The 18529-nt window shown below is 49.2% G+C and overlaps 1 protein-coding gene across 6 annotated transcripts in view; it reads right to left on the reverse strand.

Moving 5' to 3' along the window:
• The window catches only part of RFX2 (regulatory factor X2), a 29261-nt gene extending 13757 nt beyond the window's left edge, over positions 1 to 15504 (reverse strand). The window contains exons 1-5 of one of the 6 annotated variants that reach the window (XM_042045596.1): positions 15262 to 15504; positions 12159 to 12248; positions 11074 to 11153; positions 10055 to 10322; positions 5823 to 5897 (exon numbers count right to left, since the gene is read on the reverse strand). In XM_042045596.1, the coding sequence (XP_041901530.1) occupies positions 5823 to 5897; positions 10055 to 10322; positions 11074 to 11153; positions 12159 to 12248; positions 15262 to 15366 (618 nt within the window). In that variant the 5' untranslated portion in view covers positions 15367 to 15504. Of the gene's footprint in view, positions 1 to 5822; positions 5898 to 10054; positions 10323 to 11073; positions 11154 to 12158; positions 12249 to 13454; positions 14013 to 15261 lie in introns of those variants that run through there. The other 5 variants (XM_042045210.1, XM_042045434.1, XM_042045370.1 and 2 more) reach the window with 5 other exon arrangements.
• Between the last annotated feature and the right edge of the window lie 3025 nt (positions 15505 to 18529).

The following is an 18529-nucleotide window of genomic DNA, read 5'->3' on the forward strand; positions in this document are numbered from 1 at the left end:
CACTGTCAGATTTTTCATTACAACCCAGTCCTGCTGCCACCTCAGTGTCCACCTCGGGTTCGGATGAATTCCTGCAGAGCCAAAATAAAGCCGTAAAAACTCGCATTTTCCAAGGAAAAGAGATCTTGAGATACTGCCTAAGAGGAATAAATTTTAGGGGAAGCAAATTGATGCAAAGTCTTTATTAATTTGAAGATTGGCATGTCTGCAACGGCTCCCTTAACAATAAAATTAACGGTTGCCAAAGCAACCTTCAAAATCTGAGGGAATCCATCTACTTTGCAAAATTTACTGTCTGAACTTCTGACATGGCTGTTGATTAAAATTTGCAATTAATATAAATTATTTATACCTAGATAGTCTGAAAGGGCAGGTCCAGCACACGGTGTCAGCACAGGAATTCAAATGCAAAGCCTCCAATCTCCTTTAATTTGAGTAAATGAGTTCAGCATCAATAAAATGAGTGTTGTAATAAGTGAATTTTGGGAGGAGCTGGATGTACACATGGACTAATATCAACAGGGTTGGAAAGAGCCCTTCCATTGCCAGGAGGAATGTCTGGGATTAACATTTTTCAGGCTTCCCTCTCACCCCAGACCTCCATCCCTGCACCAGGAGCAGCTGCATTCCCAGCAGATCAGGGCAAAACGCACTCGGGTTGTGGGTGCCAAATATCAGCCACAGCATCTCCATACAACTGCTAGTCCAAGCACGTACTGGAACTGAGCACGGCTTTAGTCTAGAAATCAGTGGGATTTGACAAAGCCCATGGATCTACACTCAAACCCTCTCCACTCCCACCCCAGTGTCCCTCCCTTTCCTCCCATTTCCTCCTGGTGACACTCCAGGGTCCCAATTCACCACAAGGCTGAGTTCTACACCAATAACTCTGTGAAAGACAACCTGAGCTGTGTGATGACATCTCTGGCACCTCATTCCTCTGAGCTATTTTCAGTTTCTGTGTTTCATATCCCACTCTGCGCTCACAGAGGCTTTGCAGCACCCTCAGTGTGTGTTCTGTGGGTCTCCTTCACACATCCAAAATTAAACTGCTGCTACACGAAGTCAGCTGCATCCAAAACCGTGCAGAGTTAAAGCTCTGCAATTAAAACTATTTCATTCAGCCTGGAGAAGAGAAGGCTCCAGGGAGACCTTAGAGGACCTTCCAGTGCTAAAGGAACTCCAAAAGAGCTGGAGAAGGACTGGGGACAAGGCATGGAGGGACAGGACCCAGGGAATGGCTTCCCAGTGCCAGAGGGCAGGGCTGGATGGGATCTTGGGAAGGAATTGTTCCCTGGGAGGGTGGGGAGGCCCTGGAATGGAATTCCCAGAGCAGCTGTGGCTGCCCCTGGATCCCTGGGAAGTGTCCAAGGCCAGGTTGGACGAGGCTTGGAGCACCCTGTGGAAGGTGTCCCTGCCCATGGCAGGGGTGCAGTGGGATGGGATTTAAGGTCCCTTCCAACCCCAGCCATTCCAGGATTCATGAGTTGGAGCTGATCCAAATCCAACCACAAATTCCCATGACTGGACCATCAGCTCTGGTGGCCTTTGGAGCAGAGCAGGAGCTGCCCCAGCTGGAAGAAAGAAAAACCTCCTGGCCCTTTTTCCCTCTCTCCTCCTTTTCATGGAGCCCCTTGCCCTCCTCCCACCTTCCTGCAGTTCCACATCACCCAAGACACTCTTTGAGGTGATCTCCCACAGACAGAGATCATTCTGACCTCCAACCCCACAGGTCTAAGAGCTGGTGTTTATTAATGGTCCATAACGATCCTTCCTGCTCTCATCTGCAGCAGAGACACCCCTGGAAGCCCCAAAAAGTCTTTCTGTGGCCCTGAGCCTCCCCCAGTGTGGCCAAACCACTACACCCAGCCATTCAGTTCTCTCTAATGAAAGTGGAACCCAGTGGTTTTGGCATAAAACACCAGCAGGAATTCAGTTTTTAAGTTGTCCACATCTGTGTTAATGTTGGCCCATCCCCTACATTTAAAAAATTATTGCTTAAGATTCTTTCAAAAATTTAAACCATTAATTTTATTTATGCTATGGAAGATACTGAATGTGCATCAGCTATTTATCTCCTAAATCTTAAGCCTTAAGCCTTAAAAAAAATATAAAAGTCTCCTATTACTATGGAAAATTCAGATACAGATAAAATCCTCTCATTTAAATTTGATCCTGGGCTTTTTTATTCTAATCCCTGATATTTCTAGAAGATTCCCTTCATCTCCCAGCTTCCTTTTCCTGCAAATGTCTTTTTATATTCCCTTAAACATTGCAGAGTTTCACAATATGAACTCCCACTATTGAATTAGAAATTTATTATGAAGCACACAGAAGAGCTTGAAACAAAGACCTGTCAGAATAGAAATAATTTCCCAAACATGATTTTTGCTCTTCCTGCACTACTAATAACAGACTGGGCACTTAAAACGAGAAAATTAAAGATTCTTTCCATTTGTATCCCTTTATCTGTTTGCTTTCTGAACGTTGCTCAGTTGTGACAATCAGATATTCCCTGGTTTATTTCTGTTTATGCCACGATCAGGTTCCAATAAAATCACTCTGCAGCCATATGCTGCTGTGTTTGTTATGGGCACTACAGGGGAACATTTAATTTTCATTTCTACCTTAACTTTATTTCTATCTGACTGTTTGGTTTCCTTTGAAAACAACTCTTGCTAGCAAAAACCTCCTCCTTGTTCGATCCAAGGATGGAAAAAGCCATTCTTGGGGCTGGCTGAGAAAATAAAAACCTTTTCTCGAAGGTCCAGGTTTGGAGAAGTTTTCTTGTGGCCGTTTCTATGAAATATAAAAAAGAAACCATATGTGGTCATACTTAGGGTGTTTTTAGCTGGGACTGTGAGCAGCAGGTTCCTGAGTTTCCACTCCGTCGAGCTCAGAGTTAGGACAGAGCCATTCCCTCACAGGAAAGAATTCCAGTGGGGTTTTTTTAGGTTTGTTTTGTGGGTTTTTTGGTATTTCATTTTGCAGACAATGAGGGAAAATTACATTTTCCCCCTGCTCCTACTCGTGCTGTGGATATCCCAGAGCCACTGGGCCTCAGGCACCCAACTCCTCCAACTTCAGGCACTCGCGTACATAAACTGGAGTTATTTTTCTCCGATTTCTTTGCACCATTTGCAAGTTCATATAACTGGCAAAGAAATAATCCTCTGACCCAGGGCCTCAGCCACTCTCTGCTGCAGTCACACACGGACATGATTTCATCAGAACCATCCCGTGTCACCGGGGATCAGCAGGAGCTTCACCTTCCCCACTGGATATTTCAAGTGCACTTCAACAACCTCTCAGGGAGTTTTGGAAGCCAAATTCAGTGACCAAGCTCCATTTCATATTGATTTTAGTTATATTATGGGGAGAATTCCCTTTGGACTGAGATACCTTTATTTGTCCTCTTATTTTACTTTTTTTTTAAAACCCCAAAGATTCCTGGCACGAACCATCTGCTGATGGTAACAAAATAAACCCCACTGCCCCAAGGATTTGCACATTTCCAAAATGCCAAATTTAAAAGGAGGGACAGAAGACAACAAAGAACTTTTCAACCTTAAGACTCAGAGCAATTAAGCCACAACTCAGTGCAATTAGCATCATCTCCCCATTTTCTCTTGCTTTTGTCAAGCTGGAATTTGCTTTCAGCCTTGACAAATTGCAGTCACCTGCTGCTTCCCTCTCTGCTCCTCCAGCACAAGCCTGACAATCCTGTGTGCCAGCCATGGGGAATTTGGGATGGGTAATGCTCTCCCTGGTGTTGTGGTTTTGCTCTTTGCCATGAAGAGGTGGGAACTGGAACACCCTGGAGAGCAGAAACCTTTCTGCCACAGCACTGGTGGTCACTGGGATGTCCCACACCCGCACTGGGAGCCAGCTCTGGCCATCTGCAGTCTCCAGGTGGTGGCTGCTCCATCCCTGGAACATCCAAGACTGGGCTGGACAGAGCTCTGAGCACCCTGGTCTGGTAGAAGGTGTCCCTGGCCATGGCAGGAGGTTGGAATTAAATGAGCTTTAAGTCCTTTCCAACCCAAACCATCCTGGTCCAGCTTCCTACTCAAATCAGGCCTCACTTCCATGGGGCTCAGGTCCCTCATTCCAGCCCAATCCTCACTCAGATGAGTCCTAAGAACCTCCCCACGCAGAGGCTGCAGAGCCTCCCTGGGCACTGGAGCTCCTCCAGCTCTGGAACTGCCTGATCCGGCTCCCCAGTGTGCTGTGTTCCCTTCAGGCACTGCCCATGCCTCCTGTTATTCCACAGACACCTCCCCGTGCCCTGGCAAGGCTGAGCAGGGACGCTGGGGGTCCATGGGACAGCGAGGACCCCGTAGGGCTCCTCAGCTCAGGCTCTGTGCTGGAGGGAATGACCCACCCAGCTCTGGAGCTGCCCAGGACCAGCACCTTGTGCCTGGAGCAGCACCTTCCGAGGGACCAGCTGAGGGTGGATGTGTCACACGTGCTCAGGAGTTTGTTTGCTCCAGAGTTTGTAAGAGCATTTAAACCTAATGCCAAGCTATGAACCATGACCCAGAAGCAGGGACATCAAGTTCTGCACTTCCAGCCTGCAAGACAAGGGTGGGGAAGGTGTGATCAGGGGCTGGATCAGGCCCCAGCTCCATCCTGCACAGCCTGTGGGCAGTGAAATCTCTTTGCTACCTTTTGCTTTCCTTCCTCTGCCCTTTTCCTGATTTTTTTCAAACACTGTCCTGGATGAACAAGAAAAATCCTGCAGAGCAACACAATCCTCGTGCAGCACTTCAGGAGTGTGAGCCTGGCACAGCCTGGGGTGGGAGGGATGTAGGGAGATGCTCAGAACAGGAACTGCCTGATCCTGCAGGTTTGTGTTCCCCCAACTACAACCAGAAACCTTCACTCTCCACCAGCTGAAATAAGGATTGAGCTCCCTCAGGAGCCCTGGCCTGGAGTTTGAAATCAGCTGAGGAGAATCAGACTGGTTCAAAGTTCCTTTTGTTGTCTCAGGCTATTTATCTACGGTGAAGAAGCCAAAGATTTTTTAATTTGGTTTGGTTTTTTTTTTTGCAGGACCTAAGAATGCCAACAAACCAGCCTCCAAACACAGAGGAAATCCATTAGAATAAAGAAGCACCACTTTGTGCACTGGGATTTATGGGTGCAGGACATGCTTGGGCTTAATCCAAACACAGGGAAGCCAAGGCAAATCCAAGGACTCCAACATGACCTGGATCAACCCAAATCTCACCCAAGCATGTGCTCACCCCTCAGTGTTCCTGCACGGGAACCACAAACCGGGATGCAAAGGCCCAGCAGAACAGTGGGAATATCACACAAAGCAGGGAAATCGTTGGCAGAGCACAGAGAGAGAGGGCCAGCACATGGATTCAGCACAGCATTGTGATAGCAATGGGCTTCCTGAGGCACAGAGACAGGGAAAAAAGGCATTCACAGGCTTTGGGTCCGTGCTGCCTGAGGGGAATCTGTCACAATTCACACCGAGTTGTGGCTGCGGATTTACAAGTCATTTTCCAGCCATTTTTCAGCTGCAGTGAAAGGAAAAGAACTTCCTCAAATGTGTTTATCTAATTGCCAGCAATTTCCATTGCAAGGCAGATGAAATAAATAAACACAGGGTAGAGGCAGCTAACAGACTGCAGAGCACCTCAGCAGCAAACATTATCATCGTGGCACGATTTTCCTTGGGAATGGGCTGTTTTGGGCAGCACAGCTCAATCACAGGCTGCTTTTGAGTGACTGTTAAATACACCAAAGGGCTACAAATAATTCTCCTATCAAAGCAGGGGAAAAGGTTGTAAATTCTGATTGTAACTTACATGGCTGTTGAGCAAACTGCTTTTGTGTGATGTAATCCCTTCATTTTTTTGTAGGTTTTCAATCGCCATTTCAAGCTAAAGAAAAATGTGCACAGGAGAGAGAGAGAGAAAAAAAAAAAAAAAGGAAAAAGAAAGGAAATCAGATAGTTAGCAACAGCCAGGATTATTGTTTCTTTATTAATATTTGAATGATTAATGCTTTATATGAACAAGCTTGTGGAAAAGAGGCAAACAGATGAGCACAGTCGGCGTGGATGGAGCTGCAGAGGTGTTACTGGGACATGCAAATGGACACACAGCAGGAATCCCCAGGGGGGTGACAGAGCGAGGCCAGGGGGGGTTTATGTTCCACTAAAAGCACTGCCCAGTTATATATATAAAAAAAGCAATTTTGCTCCTCTTTTTCCCTTCTTGCTGAGAGCAAACCATTTCCAGACAGATCCACTGCAGAGGGTCAGAGATTGGCTGCAGAGCTGTACCCAGGCTTCTCAAGGAGAGCTGGCAGTGATGACTTGGTTATTGTCACCTCTTCAGATTTTGTCAAAAAACCCCTAAAAAACTAAATAAAATTGGGGTGCAAGGAGAGTGCATGAACTGGTATGGATAAGGGCTCTCTGATGCTGAGAACTGCAGAGGGAAGAAGGGAGGAGCCAGGTCTCAGTTGGGTGAGCTCTCCCCCAGAAACCAGGGTGGAACATTTGATGCTACCTGTGCTCGTTTCTACTGATCTCAGAGGAGCCAAGGCGAGGCCTTCTGGCCCCTGAGGAGCCCCCTCACTCCCAGTCTGGTTCCTGTTCCACCTTCAGCCCACCTGTGGCTGCTGCCTTGTGCCTCAACCCTCTCCTGAACCCTTCTTGTCTTCTCTTTTCTGCTATTGGGGCAGAATCTGCGAAACTCCTTAGCAGATGGCTGCTGGTCCCAGAACTCCAGCGCTCCTCTTCAAGCTTTTTGCAAGAAAAAAATCCCCAAGCCCCAAAAACCCCATATAAGAGACTGCCAGGAGCAGAACCTCCTGTTTCTCTCCAGCAGACGTTCTCAAACTGCGTTATCTGTGCCCTGTGGGTGCAGGCAGGACAAGGCAGCAGCACACAGAACCTGCAGCCAGCAGCTCTCCTGCCTCTGTCCTCATTTGACACCTCTGTGGGCACAGGCACAAAGCATCTGCAGATGATCTGTCCATGGCCTCCTTCCCACATTCACAGCCTGCACTGACTCACCCCACGGTGGAGATTAAGGCTGAGATAAACCCAGCCCTTGACAGACCCAGGCTCTGTCACAGAAGGATGCAGGGGGCAGAGCAGAACAGATCAGACCCAGCTGCTGAAGTGACATCCACCAACCACAGCCACCGTGCCACATCCTGGTGTGAAGGTGACACTCCACCTCCAGCACAAGTCCCTTGGTTTCCAGCCCAAAGTGGAACCACTGTGGCACTTCTCGAGGGGTTATCACCGAGCTCAGTCTCAGATTAGTGGGGTTTCTGAGAACACTGCCTCACACCGTGATGGACCACGAGGAACCAAAGCCCAAGTGCTGACACAGCCTTCAGGAAATGAGTCAGAGGGAGACCCAATTTCCTTCCTCTGCTCGGGGGCTGCTTGAGCAACAGCTCTGAGGCAAGCACAGAAAAGCTGCCTGGCCTTTTGCTGTTGGCAGGTGTCCCATCCAAAAGGACACCTTGCATCTGCAATGAAAAATATTACAGGGAAAAGACTAAAAGCTCTTCAGCAGCCCTGCAGGAAGGTGAAGAGCTCTGAGGACCCACTTATAGGAGGTCTCAAGGATTTCCTCTCTTGGTCCAGACTAATTTAGGTGAAGATTAACAGTGCTGTGCTGGCACAGATACTGAGTGGGGCTGTTCCCTGTGCTGCTCCAGCCCATCTGATGGAGCAGAACGTTGTTATTCCAGCAGATAGGGAAGGTTTCTTAAGAAGGTTTCTCTAAGTATTTGAAGATTTTTCTTTGTGGACACACAGACTTCACCAAATGTCTCTCAACCTCCTGAGGCAGCTCATGTGCCACTGCTAATCCTGAAGCACTCCCTTGTTTCCACTCTCCTCTGGAGGTGCCCTCCTTGCTCCCCAGGTCTCTTCCTCAAGCCCTCAACACCTCCAATCCCTCTCCTTCCCCACTGCCCAGCCCTCTCATTGCTGACCACTCTGATGTCCATCCCCAGGGCCATGTGCAAACACTTTGGCTTCCCTGGCTCCATCTGCACGAGCTCTGCTTTCCTTTCCTCCCACAAAGCTCCCAACCCTGCCCCACCACGTTTTGCCATGACTACCTGAGCCCCTCTGGGCTCTTTAACACCAGCCTTTCCCAGTCTCTGGTTAGGCTGGACATTAACAGAAATGGATTTGATTCAGTCTCTGCTCTCCTGAAGCCGCCCATCCTTCCTTGTGGGTGTCTGGAGAAGCTGTGGCTGCCCCATCCCTGGAATGCTCAAGGCCAGGTTGGACAGAGCTTGGAGCAGCCTGGGACAGTGGAAGGTGTCCCTGCCCATGGCAGGGGGTGGAATGGGATGAGCTTTAAGGTCCCAAACCAAATGATTCCATGATTATGTGAAATCCCAAGCAGTCAAGGCTCTGCTCTATCCCCTCCGACTCCGGTCTGCGCTGGAAGGACTGAAAGCCACACACAGACACAGACACAGCCCTGCACTGCCTGCCAGGCTCTTTTCCACTCTCTTCAGCCCTTCCTCAGCTATTTTGTGCTAAAATACCTTCACAGAGTTCATTCCTACAAGCAAAAGAGTGAATTCATCTCTGATGCATTTTCATAAAGGTCGCTTTCTAAATTTTTTTTTTTTTTTCCTGAACAGCCTTATCTCATGTGATAACCACAAACTAAATCTGTTCATGGGACATTTCTACTGACACGTTTTCTACTTGGGCTTTTATATTGTGCTCATCACCATGGAAATTACAAAAACCCCAAACAACAAAAAAACCTCCCCAAAAATCCCAGAGTAAAGTCGTGCAGCTTTGTGAGACGCAGTCCCCACACAGGTGATGCTTCCAAACAATAACTTTGAGCAAAAATCAAATGGTCCAGTGCTAATTTTTAACTTTGAACAGTTAAAATACATACACACACACACAATTCTCACCCAAGAAAAGGACCCCAGCATCTGCCATTTTCTCTTGCATCCAAACTAAGGACTTTTCCCCTATGCCTACCCAAGGCAGAGCACATTTACCACAGGATCAAAGCAACCTTTCAAGGCACAAAGATTCAGAAAACATAAAGTCTATATTCTAAAACTCAGTGGGAGAAGAAAGCACAACTTAACAGGCCAGATTTACAAGAGTTCTCAGTAGCAACAGCTCCTGTTTTTCTCCCTGGTGATGCTGCTCACATTTTAAATTCTGGCTACATGCCCTGAATTACACCTACATTTGTATTTATATTTATATTTGAATGTACAAACACACAGAAGTCTGCAGAGGAAGGTGAGCAGTGTCCCAGGAAATGAGCTCCAACCACTCCTGGCAGCTCCTAAGGGCTGGGAGATTCCCAAATGAAAGCCCTGGTGCTTCTCACTGCAAAAAGGCTGTTCTGGGTGAAGAGCTGTGAGCCCTCAGTCCCACACAGCTGCACAGCTTCCAGCACCTGCCACCTCGGCTGGCAGCGGGAGGGACACGATTTAAAGAAATTGGAACTTTAAACCGTTTCTGTTTGATCAGTATCACCCCTAAAAGACATTTTCTAAACATATGGCAAGGACAGAATACACAATGGTGTAGGAGATATACACACAAAGAGTTTTTGATCACTGTGCACTTGGCATGATCAGCTTGATGTAAGTTATGTGCTAATTATCCACTGGGTTAATGAAGGATTTTTCAGGTCTCTTCATAACTGAAGATATATTTCAATATTTTGGCTTAGCATCTGTGAGATGTTTGACTTACTAGAAAACATAAATAGAGACAAATCTTTAAAAGCCAAAATATTTTGCTTGGGGTGGGGGGAAAAACCCAAACCAAACCCCCAGAGAATCTTCTCTAATGCTGCATAATTTCAGTGATCTGCTGAGTGAGAGGGACAGTCCAAACACCAATTGAAAAGATAAGTGTAGTACACCAGTGTCTATTCTCTCCCCTGCTCTCATGGCATGGGACAGACATATACAGCGATAATGACAGGTCAGTTTTATTTTCTGAAGGCTTTTCAGTTCCCTTTGGAATCATTCCTGGCCCCCGAGCTGCAGTGCCTGCAGGGCTACATACCGTTGCTGGAGAGGAGCGTGAGGTGTGTGACAGAGAATGTCTAGAGTTCTCCAGCCCCCCATGAATGAGATAGGCTCCCGAGCCGGAGAGGATCTGACTTCCCCCAATGTCCATGGTGATGCCCACCATGTTGTGAGAGGGAATGGCTGTAGGAGAGGATGCCGCTGTAGTCACCTGAGCTCCACCTCCTCCCTGCGCTTCGAAATAGGGCGCGGCGCTGGCGGGAGCGTAAATCTGCGCCTCGCTGCTGTAGGAGTAGGCGGCTCGTCTGTGCAGGGGACAAAAGGGGACATGGAGAGGAGCTGGCAGAGGGAATCCCATGTTCAATGGTTTCTGAAAGCTGGACAAGTGTCAGAAAACCCCCTGTGGTGTTGGTGGGGTTTGCTCTGTTGGAACGGGACCCTGAGCTGGGATTAACTGGCCCCGCAGCACAAGCTCACGGCGAGGGCAGAGCCTGGAGCTCTTGTAGGGAAGTGGGGTGAGGAAGGCCAAAAGGAGGCCCAAAATGGGGCATGGCAGACAGGAGGAAGAGGGAATTCTAAGGGTAGAGAGGCCCTGGCACAGCTGTGGCTGCCCCGTCCCTGGAAGTGTCCAAGGCCAGGTTGGATGAGGCTTGGAGCAGCCCAGGATAGTGGAAGGTGTTGGGGAGTTGGAAGGAGATGGGCTTTAAGGTCCTTTCCAACCCAGACCATTCTGGGATTCCTTGATTCTCTAAAATCCTACAACACCCCCTTTTCCCTCTAGAAGTTCCTCTCCTAAAGCTGCCCACATCACCACACAGCCTGCTGGGCACAGGGGAACACCAGGCACTTTCATGTAGCAGGATTCCCTGGAGAACAGTCCCTCCATGAGGACAACATCCCCAAGGCTGGAATCCAGCTGAAACCACCCTCACACCCCACAGAACACCTGAAACAGCTCCTCCTCCTCCTCCTTCCATCGTGGGACAGGGGAGGAAGGAGCCTGGGGGGAGGGAAGGGCTGGGAGGTGGGAGGGGAACATCTCTGAGAGACTCTTACATGGTTCCATTGGTATAAACAGCTTCTCCTCCTTCCACATACTGCACCTGGGCTGGGTAAACGTGCTGCACAGACTGCACCTGCAACAGGCAGCAAGAACTCAGGGATTGCTCAGGAACTTCAGGATAAACTGCACAACTCCAACCTTACCTTGACATTTAAGCTTTCTTTTTAAAAGAAAAAGGAAAAAAAAAACCAAACCAAAAACATTCTCTCCCCCCCCCCCCCCCCCCCATGCTTAGGAATCCCAAAGGAGGTTTTTCTTTTCAAAGGTCAAATTAAAATAGATAAATAAGTGGTTGCTCCATGAGCAGTGGAAACAATGGAGCTGGGTTTCCCCTGGACACGTGTCTCAGGGCTGACTAATAGGGGTGAGCTCATGCTGCAGCCTTTCCTTCAGAGGGGAGCCTGGCAGTGTCCAGCTGAACCCCAGCCCCCTTGTTCTTTGCTCTGGGAGGGATGGAGTTGCCCTCTGTCAATTATTTTTTCCCCCTGAAACAGAGCAACCAAATAAAAAAATCACTAAAGGAAGAAAAATTAGGAGGGTCAGACTCGCTGTCCACATGGGACAGCACCACATATCCCTGGTTCCTTAGGAAACAAGCCCTGGAAAAGGCAAAGTTCAAATAAATAAAAACACTTGCACGGCTCTCTGGCACCAAACCTTTCTCTGGAGCCACGTGCAGTCAGTAAATTTGTTTGTGTAATTAACTTCACCTCTAAAAAAACCTTTACCAAAGGAGATTGCTGTTAATTTAACTTTGATTTAATAAATGCTTTCAAATGGCAGTTGAAAGCATCCATCAAATCTTCAGATGTATGAATCCATCAAATCTTCAAATACATGAAAGACAACTACTACAGCAAAGGCTCTTCCTAAACTTCAAATATCTTGAGAGTTTCTTTTGTCATCAGTCTAAGAAAGGAGGAGAGAACTGGAGAAAGCGATCCCAGGTCTCTGACTGCCCATAAATCTTTAATTAAGATTTTTCTAGATCTGGCACAGTTCCAAAAGCCGTGTGGGACGTGGGGACCTGCTGATGCAGGGGTCCCTGCATGGTGTCTCTCCCCAGAGGGTTCATTACCTGTTGTGGAACCTGCTGGACTCTGGGAACGGAGATTTGCTGCATCTGCGCCCCTTTGGGAGCGGAGCCTGTGGCTTGGACCAAAACCCTCTGCAAGAAGGACATACAGGAAGAGACACTTAAATTCAGTCCATGACACAGGTGAGCCAGGTGTTCTCTAACAAAATTCCACGGATAACTTGTCTCTGACAGCAGCAGCAGCAGTGGCACCCTGGAATTAGTGTCCCTGTGGTCCCCACCTTCACAGGGGGGTGCATCAGCCTGAACTCAGCCCCCTGAACTTGGGCAAAGCTGCACCCAAAATTTCTGACAGGAACCATCTTTAAACCTCCACGAAAGGAAACAGCAGTTCATTGGTAAGTTCAGCCACAGCTAAACAAGAATCTCTCCTCACACATCCACGTTTGGCTCCAAAGTTCCTTCTCTTAGAGCTGCTAAACCCAACCACACTCTGCCTCCTGCAACAAGAAATCCCACCAAGCTTCCTTCCACCAGCACCAAAGCTCAGGTGGTTCTGCAGCTCCCTGCAGAGCCACCGAGGGCACAGGAACGTTTGATGGTGGTGGCTCTGTCACATCCATCATCCCTGTGTTACACTCCATGTTCAGTGTGAGGTTGTCAACACATCTCAAGAGTGCTCAGCACCTTCAGATCCAGCAAAACAAACGTGGGGGTGTGGTGGATGGAAAGAAAGGATTCAGAGGGAACAGAGACAAACATCTCCATGGCCTTTTAAACCTTCTCCAAGGAGACACATCCTCTGTGGTTGGAGGCTTTAAAAACATCCAGGAGATTGGGCCACAGGACAAAGAGCCAGAAAACAATCCCACAGGATTCCTAGGAGCAACCTTGATAATTACTGGCTACCTTATACATGGATATTTATGATTTTTAGCCCTCCCAACATGCCTTTGTAACAACCAGAAATCCTGTCCTAGCAGAATGACAGGTTTATGACAACTGCCCAGATTTCCAGAAACCTGCTCCATCTCCAGGGCCCAGGCCGCATTCCCTGGAGATCCTGCAGTGAGGACACCTACACTTATGTCAGCCATCACCTGGCCCGTTTTCCCTCCAGAAGGGGCTGTCACCAGAGCAGGATGGGGACATCACCAGCCCTTTTTGAAGTCAGGCCTTGGCAGTGCCACCTACATCAAAGACTCTTTCCTTTCTCCTTCTCTGGCATTGCTTTTGCCAAATGGCACATCCCTGGCACAGCTGCCCAGCTCAGCTCCTCACTGCCTGTCCCGGTGCTCTCCTGTTACCTTCCAACCAAAAGAAGGAATCATCCCCAACCTGTAAGGTGAGGCCATCCTGCTCAAACAGCCTCTGCCCACACTGAAAGGGGCACCAGTGCTCAACAACCCCGAGGGCTTCAGCCTCACACCATTCCTTCTGCCAGCAGTTCATTCCCAGTATTTTCTTTGTCCTGCTGGTGAGAAGGGAAGGCTCTGGATGCTCCTCCTCTTCAGCAGTCTTCCACTATGCCCCGGATTTTCCTTAATCCACAGAGTTCCTCTCGATGCTCCACATCCCAATGGCAGCACAGGCAAAGGCTGGATGGGTGATTTCATAATCCAAAAGTTTTCCAACCTTTGTTCACAGCCAAATCCACGCTACTGATCCTTGGGACACCTGTCCCCATCACTGCAACACCAGCAAGGAATGCTCTCCATGGATGGGAAGGCTGGGAGGCGACAGCAGCGCTCCGGATCACCCGATGGGAATGTCCATGGCTCTTGCAGAGTGGAATATTCCTCCCAACTCACAATCTTTAATTGTTCCTTTTCATCAGCATCCAATGGCAGCTGCTGCTGCTCACTTGGGAGTTGGAGAAGGATGTAGCTGAGTTACACCCACCCATCCTCTCATCCCTCCAGCTTCCTGCGAGAGAAATTTCTTTTGAAAGTTCCCCAAACGGCATAAAAAGGAACAAAAAGGAACCAGTTTCACTTAATCCTTCCCGTTTTGCACTGGGTGGTTCCCGTTCATCGCTTGAAGCCACCTCTTGTGTCCTGTTGGGCCTCCCCAATGCAGCATATCCATGGATATTAATCACAAATCCCCCCTTCAAATTAAAATGTTGGGATCCACCTACTGAAGGAAGAGACCATGGAATCATGGAAAGGTTTGGATTGAAAGGGACCTTAAAGCTCATCCCATTCCACCTCCTGCCATGGGCAGGGACACCTTCCACTGTCCCAGGCTGCTCCAAGCCCCAATGTCCAGCCTGGCCTTGGGCACTGCCAGGGATCCAGGGGCAGCCCCAGCTGCTCTGGGCACCCTGTGCCAGGGCCTCACCACCCTCCCAGGGAACAATTCCTTCCCAATCTCCCATCCAGCCCTGCCCTCTGGCACTGGGAAGCCATTCCCTGGGTCCTGGCCCTCCATTCCCTGTCCCCAGTCCCTCTGCAGCTCTCCTGGAGCCCCTTTAGGCCCTGCAAGGGGCTCGGAGCTCTCCCTGGAGCCTTCTCCTCTCCAGGTGAGCACCCGCAGCTCTCCCAGCCTGGCTCCAGAGCAGAGGGGCTCCAGCCCCTGGACCATCTCCGTGGCCTCCTCTGGACTCTCTCCAACAGGTCCATGTCCTTCTTGAGCTGAGGACCCAAACCTGGCGCCAGCAGTGCAGGGGGAGGTCAGGAGGGCAGAGCAGAGGGGGGAATCCCCTCCCTGACCTGCTGGCCACTCCTCTCTGGATGCAGCACGTGGCTCCTCCACCCTCTCCTGCACCAGCTCTGCCCTCACCTGTTCCCATGACCTCGGTACCTGGCAGGGCTGTTCCATCTTCCCCTGCTTTTACTGACACACCAAACTATGACAACAGGAAATCAATCCGAAGCACACACCCAGCTGGCACGAAGTGACTCCCCTGGGGACCAAAATTAAACCCCAAACCCCACATTTGAAAGCTTGCAGGTGGATGGGGAGGGCTCAAACCCACAGGGCCTTTATCAACACCAAGTCCAGCAACAGGTCGTCCCCACTATCTCAACGAGCTGATTAAAAATCCTCTCCCCACTATCAAAACCCGGGATGAAAATACATCTGCCAGGGAAAACAGGGCTCTTCTCCATGGAAACAGCATCCCCAGCTGTGCATACGTTACCTGCTGAGATGCTGGCACTGGCTGCACCACCGGCGCCTGGGCTGAGGCCGACGTGTGAAGCGCCACGGAAGCTGCTGAGTCTGATCCACCCTCGGGACTCTGCATGCTCACTGCTGGGGACAGCACAGGGACATCAGGCAGGGCAGCACAGCACAGCCACACACCCCCAGCCCCTTGAACCGGGGGCAAAATCCCAGTGGAAGATCCAGAGGGAAGCGCTGGGAAGGGAGGCAGCTCCCGTCCTACACACGGGACTCGTTTTAGTCCTGGAGCTAATTTTAATGCAGAATTATATTAAGGAAAAAGAAAGTTGCACAATTGTTTCACGGAGAGGAGAGGGAAGGAACAGAAAATGCACTTCTAAATTTAACCGAAAAGTGGCGTTGGAAAATTATTGTGTCACAGTGAGCATCACACATGATCAGGAAGAGCAAGGGCATATTTTTAAAATAAAGCTTTCTCCCCCTCTGCCTTATCACGTTTAACTACTGCAAAAAAGCTTTTAATCAAACCTCAGCCCGTGCCTGGAGTTTAGCTAAGATCTCACTGGGAAAGTGGGGGTGGCCAGCTTGGGTTTCTAACCACAAATAATCAAGGATGAAGAGCAGAAGAGCAGCGATTCACCAGTATTTTAGAAACCCCAAAGCAGCATCTCCACCCTCCCATCCCTGCCCTCGCCCCAAAATCCCACCAAGGTCCCCAGACAGCCACAGCATCGCCCTCCACTGCCACACAACCCTACAGAGCTGGTGGTGCCCTTGGCATCCTCAAATCCCTGTGGCCCAGCACTCCCTCCTGGCACTGTCCCAGCCTGTGTCCATCCCTGGGGACACCAAGGGATGCTCAGAAGGGGCTTCCCAACAGCACAAAATGGCATTTTGGTTTCTTTTTGGGGTGGGGGAGCCTTTTTTCCTCAGTTTCTTGTGAAACTTCCCGCTTAATAAACTATTTTAGGAGGGTTTCTGCTGTCACTTCAAAATCAAAAGATTAAAAACAACCAGATTTTGGGCAGTGTCATTTCTGCTTTCTCGGCCTCGCTGCTGAGCCTCCAAACAACATTATGATGTCTTTGTTTTATTTCCCTTCTCCTGCCAATATTTAAACTTTTCCCTCAACTTTGTGCAAGTTAAGAGGCAAAAGGAAAAATGAGAAACTGAGGGACACTGGACCCTGCTCTCTGTGCTCAAAAGAAATGCAAGGATGGTGTGAAGGTACAGAGTTTATCTGTTTATCCCTTCAGCCACTGACAAAAAAACCCAAATATTAAGATTCTCCACGAAACAGGTTTTTAAGGGCTTTTTTCCCCCAATATCCATACTCCCATTAGCAAATCACAATTACTCTCCCAACCTTCCCAAAATCCCAGAGCTTGCAAACAATTCTCTCTCTCCCATCATTTTTCTCACACCTGGGAGAAAGAGTAGACAGAGAACCCACAGACTCACAGCTACCAGATGAATCCAACAAGCCAGAAACAAGGGAAATTAAATCAATATTTACTCCTGTGTCCCCCACCAGGCCCCCCGAGCTGCCCTCAGCACCCCCATCGTCACAGCTCTGCTATATAAAGGCAGCACCTGCCTCTCCCCATCACTGCCTCCACCTGGGTTTTAGCCAAAACCTCCCCACGAGAAGATTCCAGTTGCAACAGCGCCGTGGGATCAGGGAAATAATAATTCTCCCAGTAAAGGAGGGAAACAGCCCCAAATTATTTGCAATTAAACACTCGGCAAGAGCTGCTGGGTTTGGGATGCTCAGGTGGAGATGCTCAGGCAGGAGAGGGGGGCACTTTCAGCACATCTGCTTCCCTAACTTTTCCAGAAGTGTTTATTGTCTCTCCCTTGTGCCCAAGGCCATGGGTTGCAGCTTTCCAGGGTTTTCTGAGTGTGAAATGCAGCGTGCTGAGGTTACAGAAGAAAGGTGGGTGAGTTGACAAAGATATTTTAATCTTCTGTCAGTGGTTCTTGGGTCAGCTCTTGGCATTTTAGGTCTACAAAAGGTCCCTTTTTAAGTGTAGTTATAACCAGAAAAGAACACTTAGAAACGATGGAGGAGTTGGACTTTGGAGATCCCTGTGGGTCCCTTCAAACCCAGAATATTCCATGATTCTACCATTCAAATCACCAACGACTCATCTTTGCTGCTACATTTTGTCTCCTGCTTTCCCTCAGTGACCAGAAGAGAGCAGAGAGACGTGGGCAGGGCAGAAGGTGAATTGTCTGCTGCCAAAATAAATCCCCAGTGTGATTTTCAGGTTTGTTCCACGAGGCAGTGATGACAACCATGCCAGACACAAAGGCTCCGAGGAAATCTGCAGATGGCACTTCCAGACAAGGTAGACAGACAGAGAAGTCCTGGACTGCCAAGCCACATGTACAGGACTTGTTATTATTTTATTTATCAGTGCAACATCCTGGAGAAAGAATCATTCACTTCTCATTAAAGCCATCCTGCGCTTCCTGAGAATTGGATTCAGATCTCTGTGTGCCATCTGCTATCGTTAATTTGCGCTGATGGAAAGCTGACAGCACACACAGAATTCCTGCGCTCCCAGAAACCAGCACAAGGTGCTGCAGAGCTCTGCTGATGCCCTGGGAGCACGGCTGCCAAGCGAGCTGGCACCTGGGCCAAGGCTCCAGAGGGTGGAGAAAGCATTGGCTTCCAAGGAGGAGAGGAAATGTGGCACCCAAAGTCTTGCTCATTCCTCTTCACCTGATCCCAGAATGGTTTGGGTTGGAAGAGACCTTAAACCTCATCCCACTGCACCCCCTGCCATGGGCAAGGACACCTCCCACTATCCCAGGTTAGGCTCAGGGCCACAGAAAGACTTTTTGGGGCTTCCAGGGATGTCTCTGCTGCAGATGAGAGCAGGAAGGATCGTTATGGACCATTAATAAACACCAGCTCTTAGACCTGTGGGGTTGGAGGTCAGAATGATCTCTGTCTGTGGGAGATCACCTCAAAGAGTGTCTTGGGTGATGTGGAACTGCGGGAAGGTGGGAGGAGGACAAGGGGCTCCATGAAAAGGAGGAGAGAGGGAAAAAGGGCCAGGAGGTTTTTCTTTCTTCCAGCTGGGGCAGCCCCTGCTCTGCTCCAAAGGCCACCAGAGCTGATGGTCCAGTCATGGGAACTTGTGGTTGGATTTGGATCAGCTCCAGCTCAAGAATCCTGGAATGGCTGGGGTTGGAAGGGACCTTAAATCCCATCCCACTGCACCCCTGCCATGGGCAGGGACACCTTCCACAGGGTGCTCCAAGCCTCGTCCAAC

The sequence above is a fragment of the Corvus kubaryi genome, unplaced genomic scaffold, assembly GCF_017639235.1.
Source record: "Corvus kubaryi isolate FWS band 111438036 unplaced genomic scaffold, C.kubaryi_AGA036_p1.0 121, whole genome shotgun sequence".
Classification (NCBI taxonomy): Eukaryota; Metazoa; Chordata; class Aves; order Passeriformes; family Corvidae; genus Corvus; species Corvus kubaryi.